The 12,419-nt window shown below is 41.0% G+C and overlaps 2 protein-coding genes across 2 annotated transcripts; one reads left to right on the top strand and one right to left on the bottom strand.

Annotated features, from left to right (window-relative positions):
• Positions 1-28: 28 nt before the first annotated feature.
• On the bottom strand, positions 29-2,305 carry rbm12ba (RNA binding motif protein 12Ba). Its single transcript, XM_084357481.1, has 2 exons — positions 2,152-2,305; positions 29-1,977 (listed from the first exon to the last, which is right to left on the bottom strand). Exon 2 carries the CDS (start codon positions 1,950-1,952, stop codon positions 228-230), a length of 1,725 nt encoding a protein of 574 aa, XP_084213607.1. The 5' UTR covers positions 1,953-1,977; positions 2,152-2,305; the 3' UTR covers positions 29-227.
• A 1,482-nt stretch (positions 2,306-3,787) lies between these two features.
• Positions 3,788-11,837, top strand: tmem67 (transmembrane protein 67). Its single transcript, XM_084358556.1, has 28 exons — positions 3,788-4,010; positions 4,450-4,538; positions 4,666-4,756; positions 4,857-4,956; positions 6,170-6,233; positions 6,359-6,430; positions 6,526-6,588; positions 6,891-7,045; positions 7,137-7,245; positions 7,399-7,485; positions 7,684-7,749; positions 7,838-7,991; positions 8,064-8,181; positions 8,288-8,393; positions 8,616-8,672; positions 8,777-8,875; positions 8,976-9,074; positions 9,396-9,482; positions 9,571-9,670; positions 9,776-9,915; positions 10,005-10,145; positions 10,270-10,350; positions 10,441-10,557; positions 10,656-10,772; positions 10,890-10,997; positions 11,133-11,235; positions 11,336-11,478; positions 11,560-11,837. The coding sequence occupies exons 1-28, from the start codon at positions 3,806-3,808 to the stop codon at positions 11,638-11,640; spliced, it is 2,952 nt and encodes a 983-aa protein (XP_084214682.1). The 5' UTR covers positions 3,788-3,805; the 3' UTR covers positions 11,641-11,837.
• The last annotated feature ends 582 nt before the right edge of the window (positions 11,838-12,419 follow it).

Here is a 12,419-nt window from a genome sequence, read left to right as displayed (position 1 = left end):
AAGTTGGGTTAATAAAAAAGGGCAATAAAACGGTGTCAAAAAATGTTTATTTTAAAATGTACAGAGCATTCACAGGGATTGTGTAGAAATGAAAGTAACTGAGAATGATAAACATTTAACCTGTCGAGAACACTTGCTAATTGAACAGAATTAAGGTTGAGAGAAACTAATTGGGTAATTTAGATTTCTGAATCAGTCTTTAGCCATGGTGTCTGCATTCCACTTATTCAAACATTTCTTGTCAAGATGTCCTCCATCTGCTTCACATTTATGTGGGTAAGAAGCACTTTTGTTCCCAGAAACTCCCGACCGTGGAGCCTTTGAGCCAGTGCGGCAAGCTTTTGTGATTTAAACTTAACCACGGCCTCACCAATACCCTTGCCATCACTGTCGAGCAGTAAGACGACACTACCCTTTTTGACTCCAAAGTTGCGAAAAAGGGTTGATATTTGACTTTTCTGTACATCTGCGGGCATGTTTCTGACAAACAGGCAGGTCTGAGCTGCTGGGTCTGTGTCTGTGATTTGTGCTTCCTCTGGTGTCTCAACTGGATGAAATTTCCTCTTCTGATTTGGTCTCTTCTTTGTGTCTGGCTCCAGACTCCTGGGCTTGGTCCTGGCCATGATCTCCCTCATCATTGTCTTAGTCACTGAAGAGACCTCAATGGCATCAGAGCCCACATGGCAGCCAGTTAGATTCAGTGCATATTCATAATCCTCAGTGCGGTTAAGAGTAACAAAAGCGGTGTCCGTTCTGTTGCCTTCCTTGTCAAGCAGATGCATCACTTTTTTGTGTGCAATGCCTGGACATCCAAGTAATTCTTTTATGTCAGTCTTCGTCAACGTTTTGGGGAGATTACTGACCTTAACAGTGTACTCCATTGTTGTTGGTAGAGCAGTTGCTGAGGCAACGACAGGTCTTTTTGGTGGTTTAGATAGCAACCGGTTCACATTTCGCCTCTTAACCTGCTGTGCAGCAAGGTTTTGTTTGTGGTTTGCAGTTTCCCTCAGAGGGCTTTGCTTGGGTTTGACTCTCTCCCCATCATCAAAAGCATTTTCACATTCTTGCAGCGCACTGGTCCACATCTTCTCAGTTGCTCCGCGTACTTCCACACAGATCTGGTCCAGTGACCGTTGGTTGAAGAGGAGAGCTTCACATGCTTCCTGCTCGCTCGCAAACATCACAAGGCAGCCGTGGGAGATTCCCAACTTTACATTCACTATGGCTTCTTGCACTGTCAACCCTTTGAAAAAATGGCAGATTACCTCTTTTGTAGTTGAGGCTGGAAGACCGAAGAGCCTGACGTAGCCTGGCTTTGAGTTCAGAGTTTCCTCTGGTGTCCTCACCTCGTTGGACACAACTGTGCTGTGAGTCTTTGGGAAAGTAACCCTTGGCACTGGCTCATTGTTTTCTACTTGATGGGACGACTGGAGGCCTTGAAGGACAGTACAAATCCCAAGAAGAAAGGCAGTGCTGGAATCGATGTCATTTGAAGATTGTATTATTGAATTATCCTGTTGAGGAGGCTGTGGAAGATTCGCAGTTCTGGGATCAAGATTTGATGCAGTAGTAGGTGGTGGTCTTGCAGCATTGGGGGTACGAGGCTTTGCATTCAAAGGTTCCACATTCACATCAGGGTGCAGCCGAGGTCTCTTCACAGGGAGCTGGGAGGGGTAGGGTTTCCTCCTCTTTAACAATGCCTTCAATTTGTGCTCCAGCTCTTCCATGTTGCTTATGTGTAGAGTCACCATAGACCCCTTGAGAGACTGGCCCGTTTGCCGCATGGCAAGCTGGCCATCTCTCTCAGATGTGAATGCAATAAAAGCCTCTCTGAGACTTCCTCCAACAATGTACACTCCACCATCAGGTATGTGAAAGAACTTAAAGAACGAGCGTATATCTCCAGTACTTGCTTTCACATCGAGGCCTTGCAATCGCAGGATTACGGCCATTTTTCACACCACGGTCAGGCAGTGTCTGTAAATAAGACAAAAATGGTGAGACACACACAGATTAACAACAGCTGTGTGCTGAAGGCATCACGGCAAGCTATTCGGACATGAAACACGTGCGTCACACAGCAGCACAAAGAGGGAGAGAGAGAGACAAGTTTCTTTTTTCTGTCACCATGAAACGAGTACAAATACTTACAGCCACAGCTTGGCACAACAGATAATCAATAGCGGGTGTTTTTAACGAGTGTTGTCTCTGCTGTCGTCCTGTCTCAAGTTAGCCGTGACTACCTTCTTCCACAGCTCTCCTCTCACTCCCTGCCTCGCCCCCAACGAGCTCCACAATCCGCTTTTTTCCCTCCCTTTAAGTTCACTGGCTCTGAAATGTGTTTAAGGTGGATTACCGCCACCTGCTGGGCTGGAGTGAGGGCTGCAGTCAGGACATGACAATACTGAGATTCTGGTTGACATTGAAGTTACACAGCACAATTAATGTCGACCCCTTTATAATAAACACAGCTCTAAAAGCTTACACACACACTGTAGCCTCCTGTGTCCTGTTTGTGGCAGCAATTATATCTTTATATCTTATGTCTTGTATCTACTGTGCTATTTGAGTTAAAAAAAACAAAAAAAACTTCCAGTTCCAGGAAAAGACTACAGTAAAATAATCTGAAATATTTAAGCAGTCAACAGTGATTTTATTTTAAGCAGAGCCGAATTAAGCCCCTGACGTTTATTTTTTCTTCACAGCTTCTTTCTTCCCCGCCTCCAGTACCAATCAACGATCCACACACATGAATAGAAAAACTCAAACAGGTTTTATAGGGTTTCTAAGACACACGGTCTAATCAACTCTGGTCAATCAAAACATTGTTACTTAAATTCATTCCTTTAACAATTTCTCTCAGGATAAAGCATTTTCTGTCCTATATTGAAATGTTAATATTTAAAAAATCTTACTTACTCAACCTTATTACTTGTGTGGTTTCCTCTCCCTTGAAGACTAGGCAGACACTTGTAACAGGAAGTGAAAGATACCGCTGCAAGGCTGATGCTTACGTTTCCTGCCCAGTGTCCCTTATGACTCATGCACTCTGTGGAAATTTACTAAAGAGATAAGAAAAAAGATAAGCTGTCCAACACCTCCTAGTCAAGCTCTCAAATGTTTTGCTTGTATTCCACAGAACTGCCAGTTAGGCTATTTACTCATGTTCCCTTAGCTTAAATAAATCCTTAGTGAAATCTGAAACCTCAGTTTATCTTAAATCACAGCCATAGAAGTCATCTTTGGCAAATAATTCCATGCTCATTTACGATATTATGCATCTTCTTTGTCTTGACAGCATGAGTATAACTGTGTACAAATGGGATTGTGGTAAATTGGGAGCCCACAACAAAGGATGAGGTGTGCTCTAATTGGATTGGTGGTGCTTTAAGTGGAAGGGAACTAATGATGTTGTTAGGATGCTGCCTTTTTACGTGAATGAGTTCCTTGTTAGACACGATTAAGTCATAATTCAGAGGTAATAGGTCAAGTCAGTGTTGACAAAGTACATACAGCACACTGTGGCCATTTGCTTCTGGTGACTACTACAGTGATGAAGATTTAGTTGTGTAATAAAAAGTGGTTATTTCATAATTTCCAATTAAATATTAAGTTAAAAATATCCTTAACGTACATTTTCTTTGTTTAAAGTTGTAATTATTTGGATATTTGCAATGAAATTACAACTAAATCGACCATTATTCAATTTTTTTTGCGACGCACACATAAGTTTAGCTGCAACGTCATCACGCAGGATGAAGGGGATTGTGGGTAAAAAAAAAAAAAAAAAAGACCGTTGTTTACCATGGCGACGGGGACGCTGCCGTTCGTGGTTAGCAGATACAAAGTGCCTCTAACGTTGTTTATCTTAATATACACTGATCTACTTCACTGTCAGCAGTTTATCATCCCCTTTAAGGCTCCTTCAAACTGCAGTGTGGAACAATTCTTCGATATCTCGAGTCTCTCGTGTGTGAGCTGCGGTCCAAACCAGCGACGGAGCACAACAGGTCGGTAACAAACCACCACAACAACACATGGACTTGAGTTACTGGCGCTACTCTGCTCACAGAAAGTGGCAGTAGTCTTACTTTTAAAATAATTAACTTCAACTGTAATGTACAACGCAAAGAAACCACAATGAGCCGGCTAACTGTTAGCTAAATAAGTTAGGTAGGTTAAATGGCTGAGATACTTTGAATATAAAGTTAAAACCTGGTTGGATAGCTTACGTGACCGTTAAAGGGGGAAATACAGCAGAAGCCACAATGTGCCGTTTGGATTCAGTCAGTACCTGCAATCAGGAGTTGGTACTCCAGGTATATAGTAGCCTAGGTCTCAATCAACTCCGTATATTGATAATATAATACGCTATATTATATTCCCACATGTGTTAGTAAATATTCAATATCTTGGAGAGTTTAATCATTCTACTCTTTTTTTTCCCAGGACTGAGCTGCATCTGCAAAACCGGGTACCAAACTCTCATCACTGATAAGGCATCCATCACCTGTCAACAATGTCCCACTGACAAGCCCGTATGTGGAATATAATACCTTCAATGTCTTTATTTTCTCATTTTAAACTGTAAATAATGCATCTCACATACAACCCCTGTTACCATTTGTGACAATACTTTGCCTGAAATATTGTCTTTCTTTACAGGCAGTAACTAAAGGTGGGTTTGGTTGTATTCGCTGTCCAGGCAGTCTCAGTGATGAGGGGGAGTGCAAGTGCCCACAAGGCAACATCCTGGGTGAGTCACAGATCACAGGATGACAATTAACAATGAAGCAAAAGCATAGGTCATTCTGTATTTTCTGTATAACTGACTGAATATGCATCGTGCTTTCCAGTGGAAAGAGATGTCGATGGAAGCCTTTTGGAAGAGGCCAGGTGTGAAACGTGTAATGGAAATGCCCCTGCTTTGTCTGTACCAAACAGCAGTGGAGACAGGTATGTATCAATACAGTACAAACACTGATACATCCAGCTGTTTCATTAACATTCAACCTCAAGAAGTTGACCGAGACCTGAGGTAATACCTTTTAGAAATTATATAATCTTGACACTTACGGGGGGACATTCTCAATACTAAAATATTCCTTTAACAGGTTAGTTGATTCACAGCATATCAGGGTTTTAAAATGTTGAATATGAATGGCTGTTATGGTTTCATCCCTCATGCCATCATGTTCATCATCATGTTTCTTTATGTTCAATTTTTGTTATGTTTACGCCAGGCTTATGGTCTGGTTAGGTTTAGGCACAAAAAAAACTTGCTTCAGGTTAGAAAAAGATGGCTGACCAGGTCTGTCGCACTCAAACTCAATGCCAAAATGTCTACCTATACTGGTTGAATGAGACACACCTGTTTTTATTGGATTTTAGCTAAATTAATTTTTTTCATGAATATTTTAAAGATAAATCACAATTTTTCTTTAAAATATCGGCCGATTTTTTCAATAGCTTCCAGGTCATTTGACCCATTGACTCCTAATCAATGCCAAAATGTCTTCCTATACTGGTTGAATGAGACACACCTGTTTTTATTGGATATTAGTGGTACTTGTATTTTTCATGAATATTTAAATGGAAAATCTGCATTTTTTATGAAAATATTAGCATTTTTCTTTCAATAGCTTCCAGGTCATTTGACCCATTGACTCAAATTAAATGCAGAAATGTCTTCCTATACTGGCTGAATGAGACACTCTCTCTTTATTGGAATTCACTTTTGTGTTTGCACATGTTGAAACTCAAAATGTTGAAACTGTGTCAAAAATTGGCCTCTTGCTTAGCAGCTGTCTCACCTAGATCTCTACCAACACCATCCTCACCTCCCCCTGACATAAAAGTCACCTTATATGGTTTCGATCTGAACGTAATATGATGCGTATTAAACCTACAAATTTAACGTATCTGTGGTTTGTAGAAACACATGTTCATATCTACAGTGTATCTTCTCTGTCTTCCTCCCTCTGTGCCTCTCACAAACACTAACCCAGGACAGATTTCATTCATTCCATCACATTTGTTTTTTCTGACAAATGGCTTATGCATGTTTACTTTTTCTTATTGCCACTGGTGAAGTGCTATCATAATGTGTATGAAGGTTTTCTGCGTACGTTATATCAGGGCTGGAACAGTCTCCAAAATTGTCTTTCAGGTGTGAGAGATGTCAGGCCACCTTCATGAACAACTCCTGTGTGTGTGACCCTCCTAATGTGCTGGTGAGTTCTGCTGACCTTTGTACCTTTGTACCTTACTCCAGCCACATCATACTTACACCATTCAGTAACAGACTCATAGTATATATGCAACTCATACTGTAGTATATATGTATGTGATTTTCCAGGCAGGAGGATTATGTTTCCCTCCAGGCAGCCTCTCCACCAATGTGAATCCCAGTGTTAACTACGCTCAATTAGTGAGTCTCCTTCTAATCTCTCTTACTTGCTCACTTTATTTTTGTTTATTTTATTTTATTCTGATTTGTGTTTTCTGTTCTGCTCACACCCGCAGAAGTTCAGCCTCCAGTCCGCCTGGTTCGTCAAAAACCTATACTCCTCGTCAGCAGCCTGCCTTGTAATTTCAGTTTTCCTTGTCTTTTATCTAACATCGCAGGAAGTCAGTTCTGGACGCAGCCACACACTGCCACAAGAGATGTGCTCATCAGATCCGAAGGATATTTGACATTCCATATAACCATTGAAATTTTAACTATAATTTATGCCTAAATGCACATGTAATGTAAATATGCACCAGTATCCTTGTTGAAACAACGCGGTGCACTGAGATTATAGCTCATAATGATAGTTTTACCATAATATTAGTAACATTTTGTTTGTGTTTCAGCTGCTGAGCGTTAACATGTTATGTGGTTGCAGGTCTTCTCCAATCTGACAGCATGTCAGGCTCTCGGGAACATGTGCGTGATGAACATGCACTCCTTTAGCGACGTGTCCACCGATGCCTGTGGTCTCTTTAACACCGTCTTTAAATCTAGAACTGCTTTGAGCTCAACTCAAGACATTTCCTACTGGTAATCAACACTGTCATTGCATATACATATGTATATATTGTGCTATCTATGCAGCAGTGGACAGTAAGCACTTTGGCTACTCTTTCACCAGGAGAGGTAATCTGCCTTGGCTTTACTATGGAGACGAACCAGGACTGGCCAGTCGAGTACTTCAGACCGATCCCGTTCCCATTGGATTCAGTTTCAGAGGAAGAAACAAGGTAAGTGATGGACTTTGATCATCTTTATATATACATAAAAGAATAGCACAATAAGACAGTACTTTGTTGATTTCATAATACTACAAACTGAGCAATAAACCTGAAATGGTACAAAAATGTTCTTTTAATTGACATATTCTGTTTATCTGACAGAACACTGACATTAAGCTGCTTGCTGCTGTCTATAATGTCAGAGGAGAGTTCCTCAGATGGGAACCTGTAGGAGGAGGAAATCTCCAGGTAAGATGTCAGATGACTATTGATATCTAGTCTGAATACACAAGAGCATTGTAACCCAGTCATTGCTGCCCATCATTTTGCATCTTAATAGCACAAATTCATGAGTTGTGTCTGTTCGATGTCATCATACTAAGCATAAACTAAAATATAGGATGCTGTAAAATACACCAAATCTCTTCTTCTCTTCCATTGTTGTAGCTTTGTCCAGAAACAACCACCAAATTGGCAGCAGCCTTTAGCTTTGGAACAGCTTACAAACAAAGTGTGAGTGTTTCTTCCGTCATTCAGCTCAGAGACGGTGCACAAACTCTCCTGCTATGTTGTTGTTTAAGCTGTTTGTGCGTGTGTGTAGTGTGATCACTCAGTAGAAGAGCTGTTGCGTACCCATCCCGAGCCGTTGTTCTACGATGTGTTTATGGACCTCGGTGGAGGAGAGAACAGAAAACTTCTCCCCCTGCCTACACTGGTCTATAACCAGCAATACAAAGGACGTTTTATCAACCAAGGTAGGTTTTAATTTTTAAGGGTGCGTGTGTATGTGTGTTTGCATTTTCTGAATATATTTCATTTTTGTACAGAGAGCATGAAGAACTGGTACCTGTCTCGACGTATGTTTCTTGTTGACACACTGAGTGGGAGAGAGAAGAGCACTTCCAGCCCTAAAGTCATCCGTGTTGCCAGCAGTGTCAAGATAAGGTGGGCTCCCCATGCGCATATAACCTTTTATAACCAAAAAAAGTGGAAGTTTTCTTTTGTAATTTTGTTGTGAAGAAGTTTTTCATCAAATGCGTGTGTTGTTTAGGTTTCAGCTGGTTCCACGCACCCAGGAAGGAAAAGTGTTTCCCCCTCTAATGATTGTGACCTACCGAGACATTCCCATCATGGATAGCAATTCAAAAACTGTGTCTGTGAGTAGAGCACACACACATGTTCGTCTTTTTATAGTTGTTCTATACCTCATTGACCCTAATGTTCACCTTTCGCTCACATTTTCTATCTCAAAAGATTGTATTTATTAGTAGGCTTTCTGTTCAAAAGAAAAAATGGCGAAATGAGTCACTGTCTCTTTATTTATCTGGACAAACAAGCTTTTTTTGTCTTGCGCGTTGAACTCATTTATCTATCTCTAGACAACGTTTGCTGTGGAGTATGAGATGGATCAGAATGAGGCTCGCATGAAGACAGATGTAAGTAGAAGTATGAATGAGAGAAAAGGGAGAAGTGCTCATGTCTGACTGAGTGTGTATGTGACAAGGTATCAGCTGTGGCTCTGATATATCTGTGTGCACAGACTGCTCTTGGTGTGATGGGCGGCGTTGCCGTGCTCTACTCTCTGCTAAAGACGGTCAGCTGGAAGAGGAGGATCGCCTCTCCGCTCATTGATGCGGAGGTATTGCATCTTTAATGTGTCATAATTTGGAGCGCGCTTCAATCCGTATGTTGGTGTAAAGCTCAGGAGTGATGTTGGTCTCTCCCTCCCTCTGACTCAGACTATGCTGAAGTTCATGTTGTTTTATGCCGGAGATCTGGCCAATGTTTTCTTCACCGTCACCGTGGGAACTGGACTTTATTGGCTCATCTTTTACAAGGTTAGTCTAATTCCTTCAAGACATTCTTTTGCAGGATTGATTATTTTCATACTTGAGTGGTCTTTAGTGTCTGCAGCGAGGTCTCCTTTCTGTCACTTTTTTATTTAACATTACACTTTTTCCTAACACAAAGAGTGTCTTTCTTATCTTTGCATGGACTTTTAATTGTTTTTTATTTCTTTCTGCACTCTTTAGACGCTAAAGGCAAGTTTCTTTCCTCCTTTACCTTCTTTGCATGAGTAATTCTTTTTGAATGCATTGATTTAGCCGCAATTATTATCAGCCGCTTTCTGAGATTAATTTGTTTACGTGTCTGTTCAGGCCCAACAGTTTGTGTCAGTGCTGTTACCTCTACCTGCTCAGGAGGAGCAGTTTGTGACATACATCGGTTGTGCCTTTGCTCTTAAGGTTAGACACCTACTGAGCACTATTATTTTCTAATGGTGTTCTCCTATTAGGTAAATTACAAAAGTTTATTTTGTGTATTTGTATCCAGGCTGTCCAGTTTCTCCACAAGCTGATCCTTCAGGTGTCAGTCGACATATTCTTTATTGACTGGGAGAGGCCACGGAGCAAACCAAGCAGGACTGTTCAAGGTTAAAACATATTTATTCTGAGTTTATATTTTGCAGTCTTCAGAAGAAGTAATTATCCAACTGTTTTATTCCATTTACCATACTTGCTGCTACATTATATTTCAGCTACTGGCGAGTCGAAACGCGAGCCCTCTCCAGTCAGCATCTGGAGGACCTACTTTGTGGCCAATGAATGGAACGAGATCCAGACCATCCGCAAGATCAGCCCAACTTTTCAGATCATGGCTGTGCTATTCTTTCTTGAAGTACATCTCACATCTGCACTCTGTTCTTTGATTGCAGCTTTTGTTATGCCCCTTTCCACATTGCTGATATGTCACCCTGTACTGTTCAGGTGCTGGGTTTCTCTAATCTGGCCTTGAGGGACCCATGGCCAACTTTAGAGCGCTCCTCACAGGCATACACCCCTTCATACAGCCTGATCCTGCGCTACGGTGTGGCAGCCGCACTGTGGCTCTGCATCGGACTACTCCAGGTAAAACTGCCATTGTTCATTTTTATTTTTTATTTTCCTTTGACTTCTAGCCTTTTCCTGTCTTCCTTAAAAGATGAGACACATATTCAATAGGTGTGTGAAGATTTATTATTTATCCCTACAGGTGATTTACTTCACTGTTTTTCACGAGCACTTTGTGGAGGACAAAATCCGTCAGTTCGTAGATCTCTGCTCCATCAGTAACGTAAGTAGAATTGTGCCTATTCTATTTTAAACAGTTAATCTGTTTGGGATGTTTTATATACAAGACTATTTTGTCTGTGTCCGTGTACAGATTTCTATGCTGCTGTTATCTCACCGTTGTTTTGGCTACTACATCCATGGCCGTTCAGTACACGGACATGCAGATACAAACATGGAGGAAATGAACAACAACATGAAGAGAGAAAGTGTACGTACAACGACAGACGACATGTTGTGTTAGTGGTTGTAGCAGATTGATTTCACATTACATCCATCTTATTTCTCTCTGTCTTTTCCTGTCTCAAGGAGTCCCTGTGTGGTCAGAGAGGTCTGCTTCCCAACACAGATACCCAGACCTTCCAGGTGTCTCTTACCAACCGTCTGCGGTCGCAATATGACAGGATACGCGAGCCGATCAGCAGGGTGTGTACTCTCTCTCTCTGTTGTGTTTTTCAATTGAGCTATAAAATATACAACCAAGAAAACTAATATCTAACTTAAATGTTTGATGTAAATGGTTGCTTGTCACCTCTGCTCCAGAGGAGCGGGCCTACGCGGCTGATGGATGCAAGCTCGGGTAACCAGTTTGAGCAGAACGCCAGAGGCTACCACACCATGAACCACTTCCTGGGATCCATTATAGACCATGTAAGCTCAAATGTGCACACACAAGTAAACTGAACCCAGCAGAGCTCAACTTGACCTGATTTGTATATACATACATTGACCCGATTTTGTACAGACAAGCTTTTTCTGTCTCTCATGTCGCGTTATTCTCTTCAGGCTCACCCTGACATGGACTATATAGTGAAGGACAAGCTGATGTTTGAGAGGGTCATAGGGATGGAGTTCCTTGAACCCAGTGAAAAAAGCATCTTCTACAATGGTAACTACCTCCTGGTCCATACAGGCTGTACATTTCTATTGGTCATGTATGGACAGTATTTGTGTGTGTGTTTAACGTCTGTTTGCTTTTCTCACTGCAGATGAGGCCCACTCCTTCAGTGATGTGCTGTTTTATGGAAATGAGGCCACGCTGCTGATCTTTGACACTTTGTTCTTCTGTGTCGTCGACCTTGGGTCTCAGAGTTTTGTGCTTGCAGCCGTGCTTACATACGTACAGCAAATGGTCAGTAATTGCTGCGTATACATTATGTTGCCTTCAATGTCCTAGAAAGGACATTAATGGAAACTGTCTCATTCATTACAGATATTCCGCTTGATCCGCAACACTTTCGGAAGGAAGAACCTTGTCAACAAGACTCTGGTGGATGAAAGATTCCTGATATGAAATTCCCCACTAAGTAGCTGGTAGTGTCAGTGTTGTTTCCTGACAAAATGTTTACTGTTTCGCAGCTTTTGCAGCTCTTTTTTGTACTTCCCTTTGCATTTACAGTATTTTCACTGCTGTTTCATGATGTAAATATCATAATTTTTGTAAAGATGTTGATGTTTTTATTGATTAAAATATTTTGATATGTGTTTTTACAGTATTGTTTTGTGTCTTGTTTTGTTTTGAGGTCATTTTAATAACACACAGTTGCCTCTCAAAATGTGATTTTATATAATATGATATTAATAAAATGTAAATTAACATAAAGAGAAAGTTGAATGTGTGTGAAGACTATATACATTTGTCAATCATCAGAGGCTTTGCCATTATAGCATTTCTGGATATGTTAATCCATTGTGGGAAATGTTGCAAAACACTGACCCAAGACTTTTATTTCAGCACTGTATTTTTATGATTTTTGCTAATCTTTTTATGTTTTATAGAGTAGTCAGACATTCCTATCGGGTTATTTTATGCAGTAAAAATTACTTAATTGTTTTTCTTATATCAAGATACAGAGGTGCACTGTCAGGAGAAGCAAACCAGGCACATGTTTGGGGCCCCCATAAGAAATTTGGGAAATAGGGGCTCTGATGGCCACTCATATTGGCACATTTTCAATGACGATACCTTCAGTAAAGGCACTATGATGTGCACTGCTGCTGTCTCAAAATGTGTTATGTGTTGATCACTGGCCTTATAATGTGGGTTACTTGCAATGCGACAATGTTGAAGTT

This window comes from Pagrus pagrus (genome assembly GCF_965226575.1).
Source record: "Pagrus pagrus genome assembly, chromosome: 7".
NCBI lineage: Eukaryota > Metazoa > Chordata > Actinopteri > Spariformes > Sparidae > Pagrus > Pagrus pagrus.
Note: the sequence above shows the minus strand (reverse complement) of the source record. Positions and strands in the feature narration are given on the sequence as shown.

Bases quoted from the DNA above. Each gene is read 5' to 3' on its own strand.
- rbm12ba (XM_084357481.1), bottom strand. From the start codon at position 1,952: ATGGCCGTAATCCTGCGATTGCAAGGCCTCGATGTGAAAGCAAGTACT.
- tmem67 (XM_084358556.1), top strand. From the start codon at position 3,806: ATGGCGACGGGGACGCTGCCGTTCGTGGTTAGCAGATACAAAGTGCCT. The intron at 8,182-8,287 runs GTGGGCTCCCCA...TGTGTTGTTTAG, and splicing joins GCCAGCAGTGTCAAGATAAG to GTTTCAGCTGGTTCCACGCA. The intron at 10,998-11,132 runs GTAAGCTCAAAT...TATTCTCTTCAG, and splicing joins TGGGATCCATTATAGACCAT to GCTCACCCTGACATGGACTA.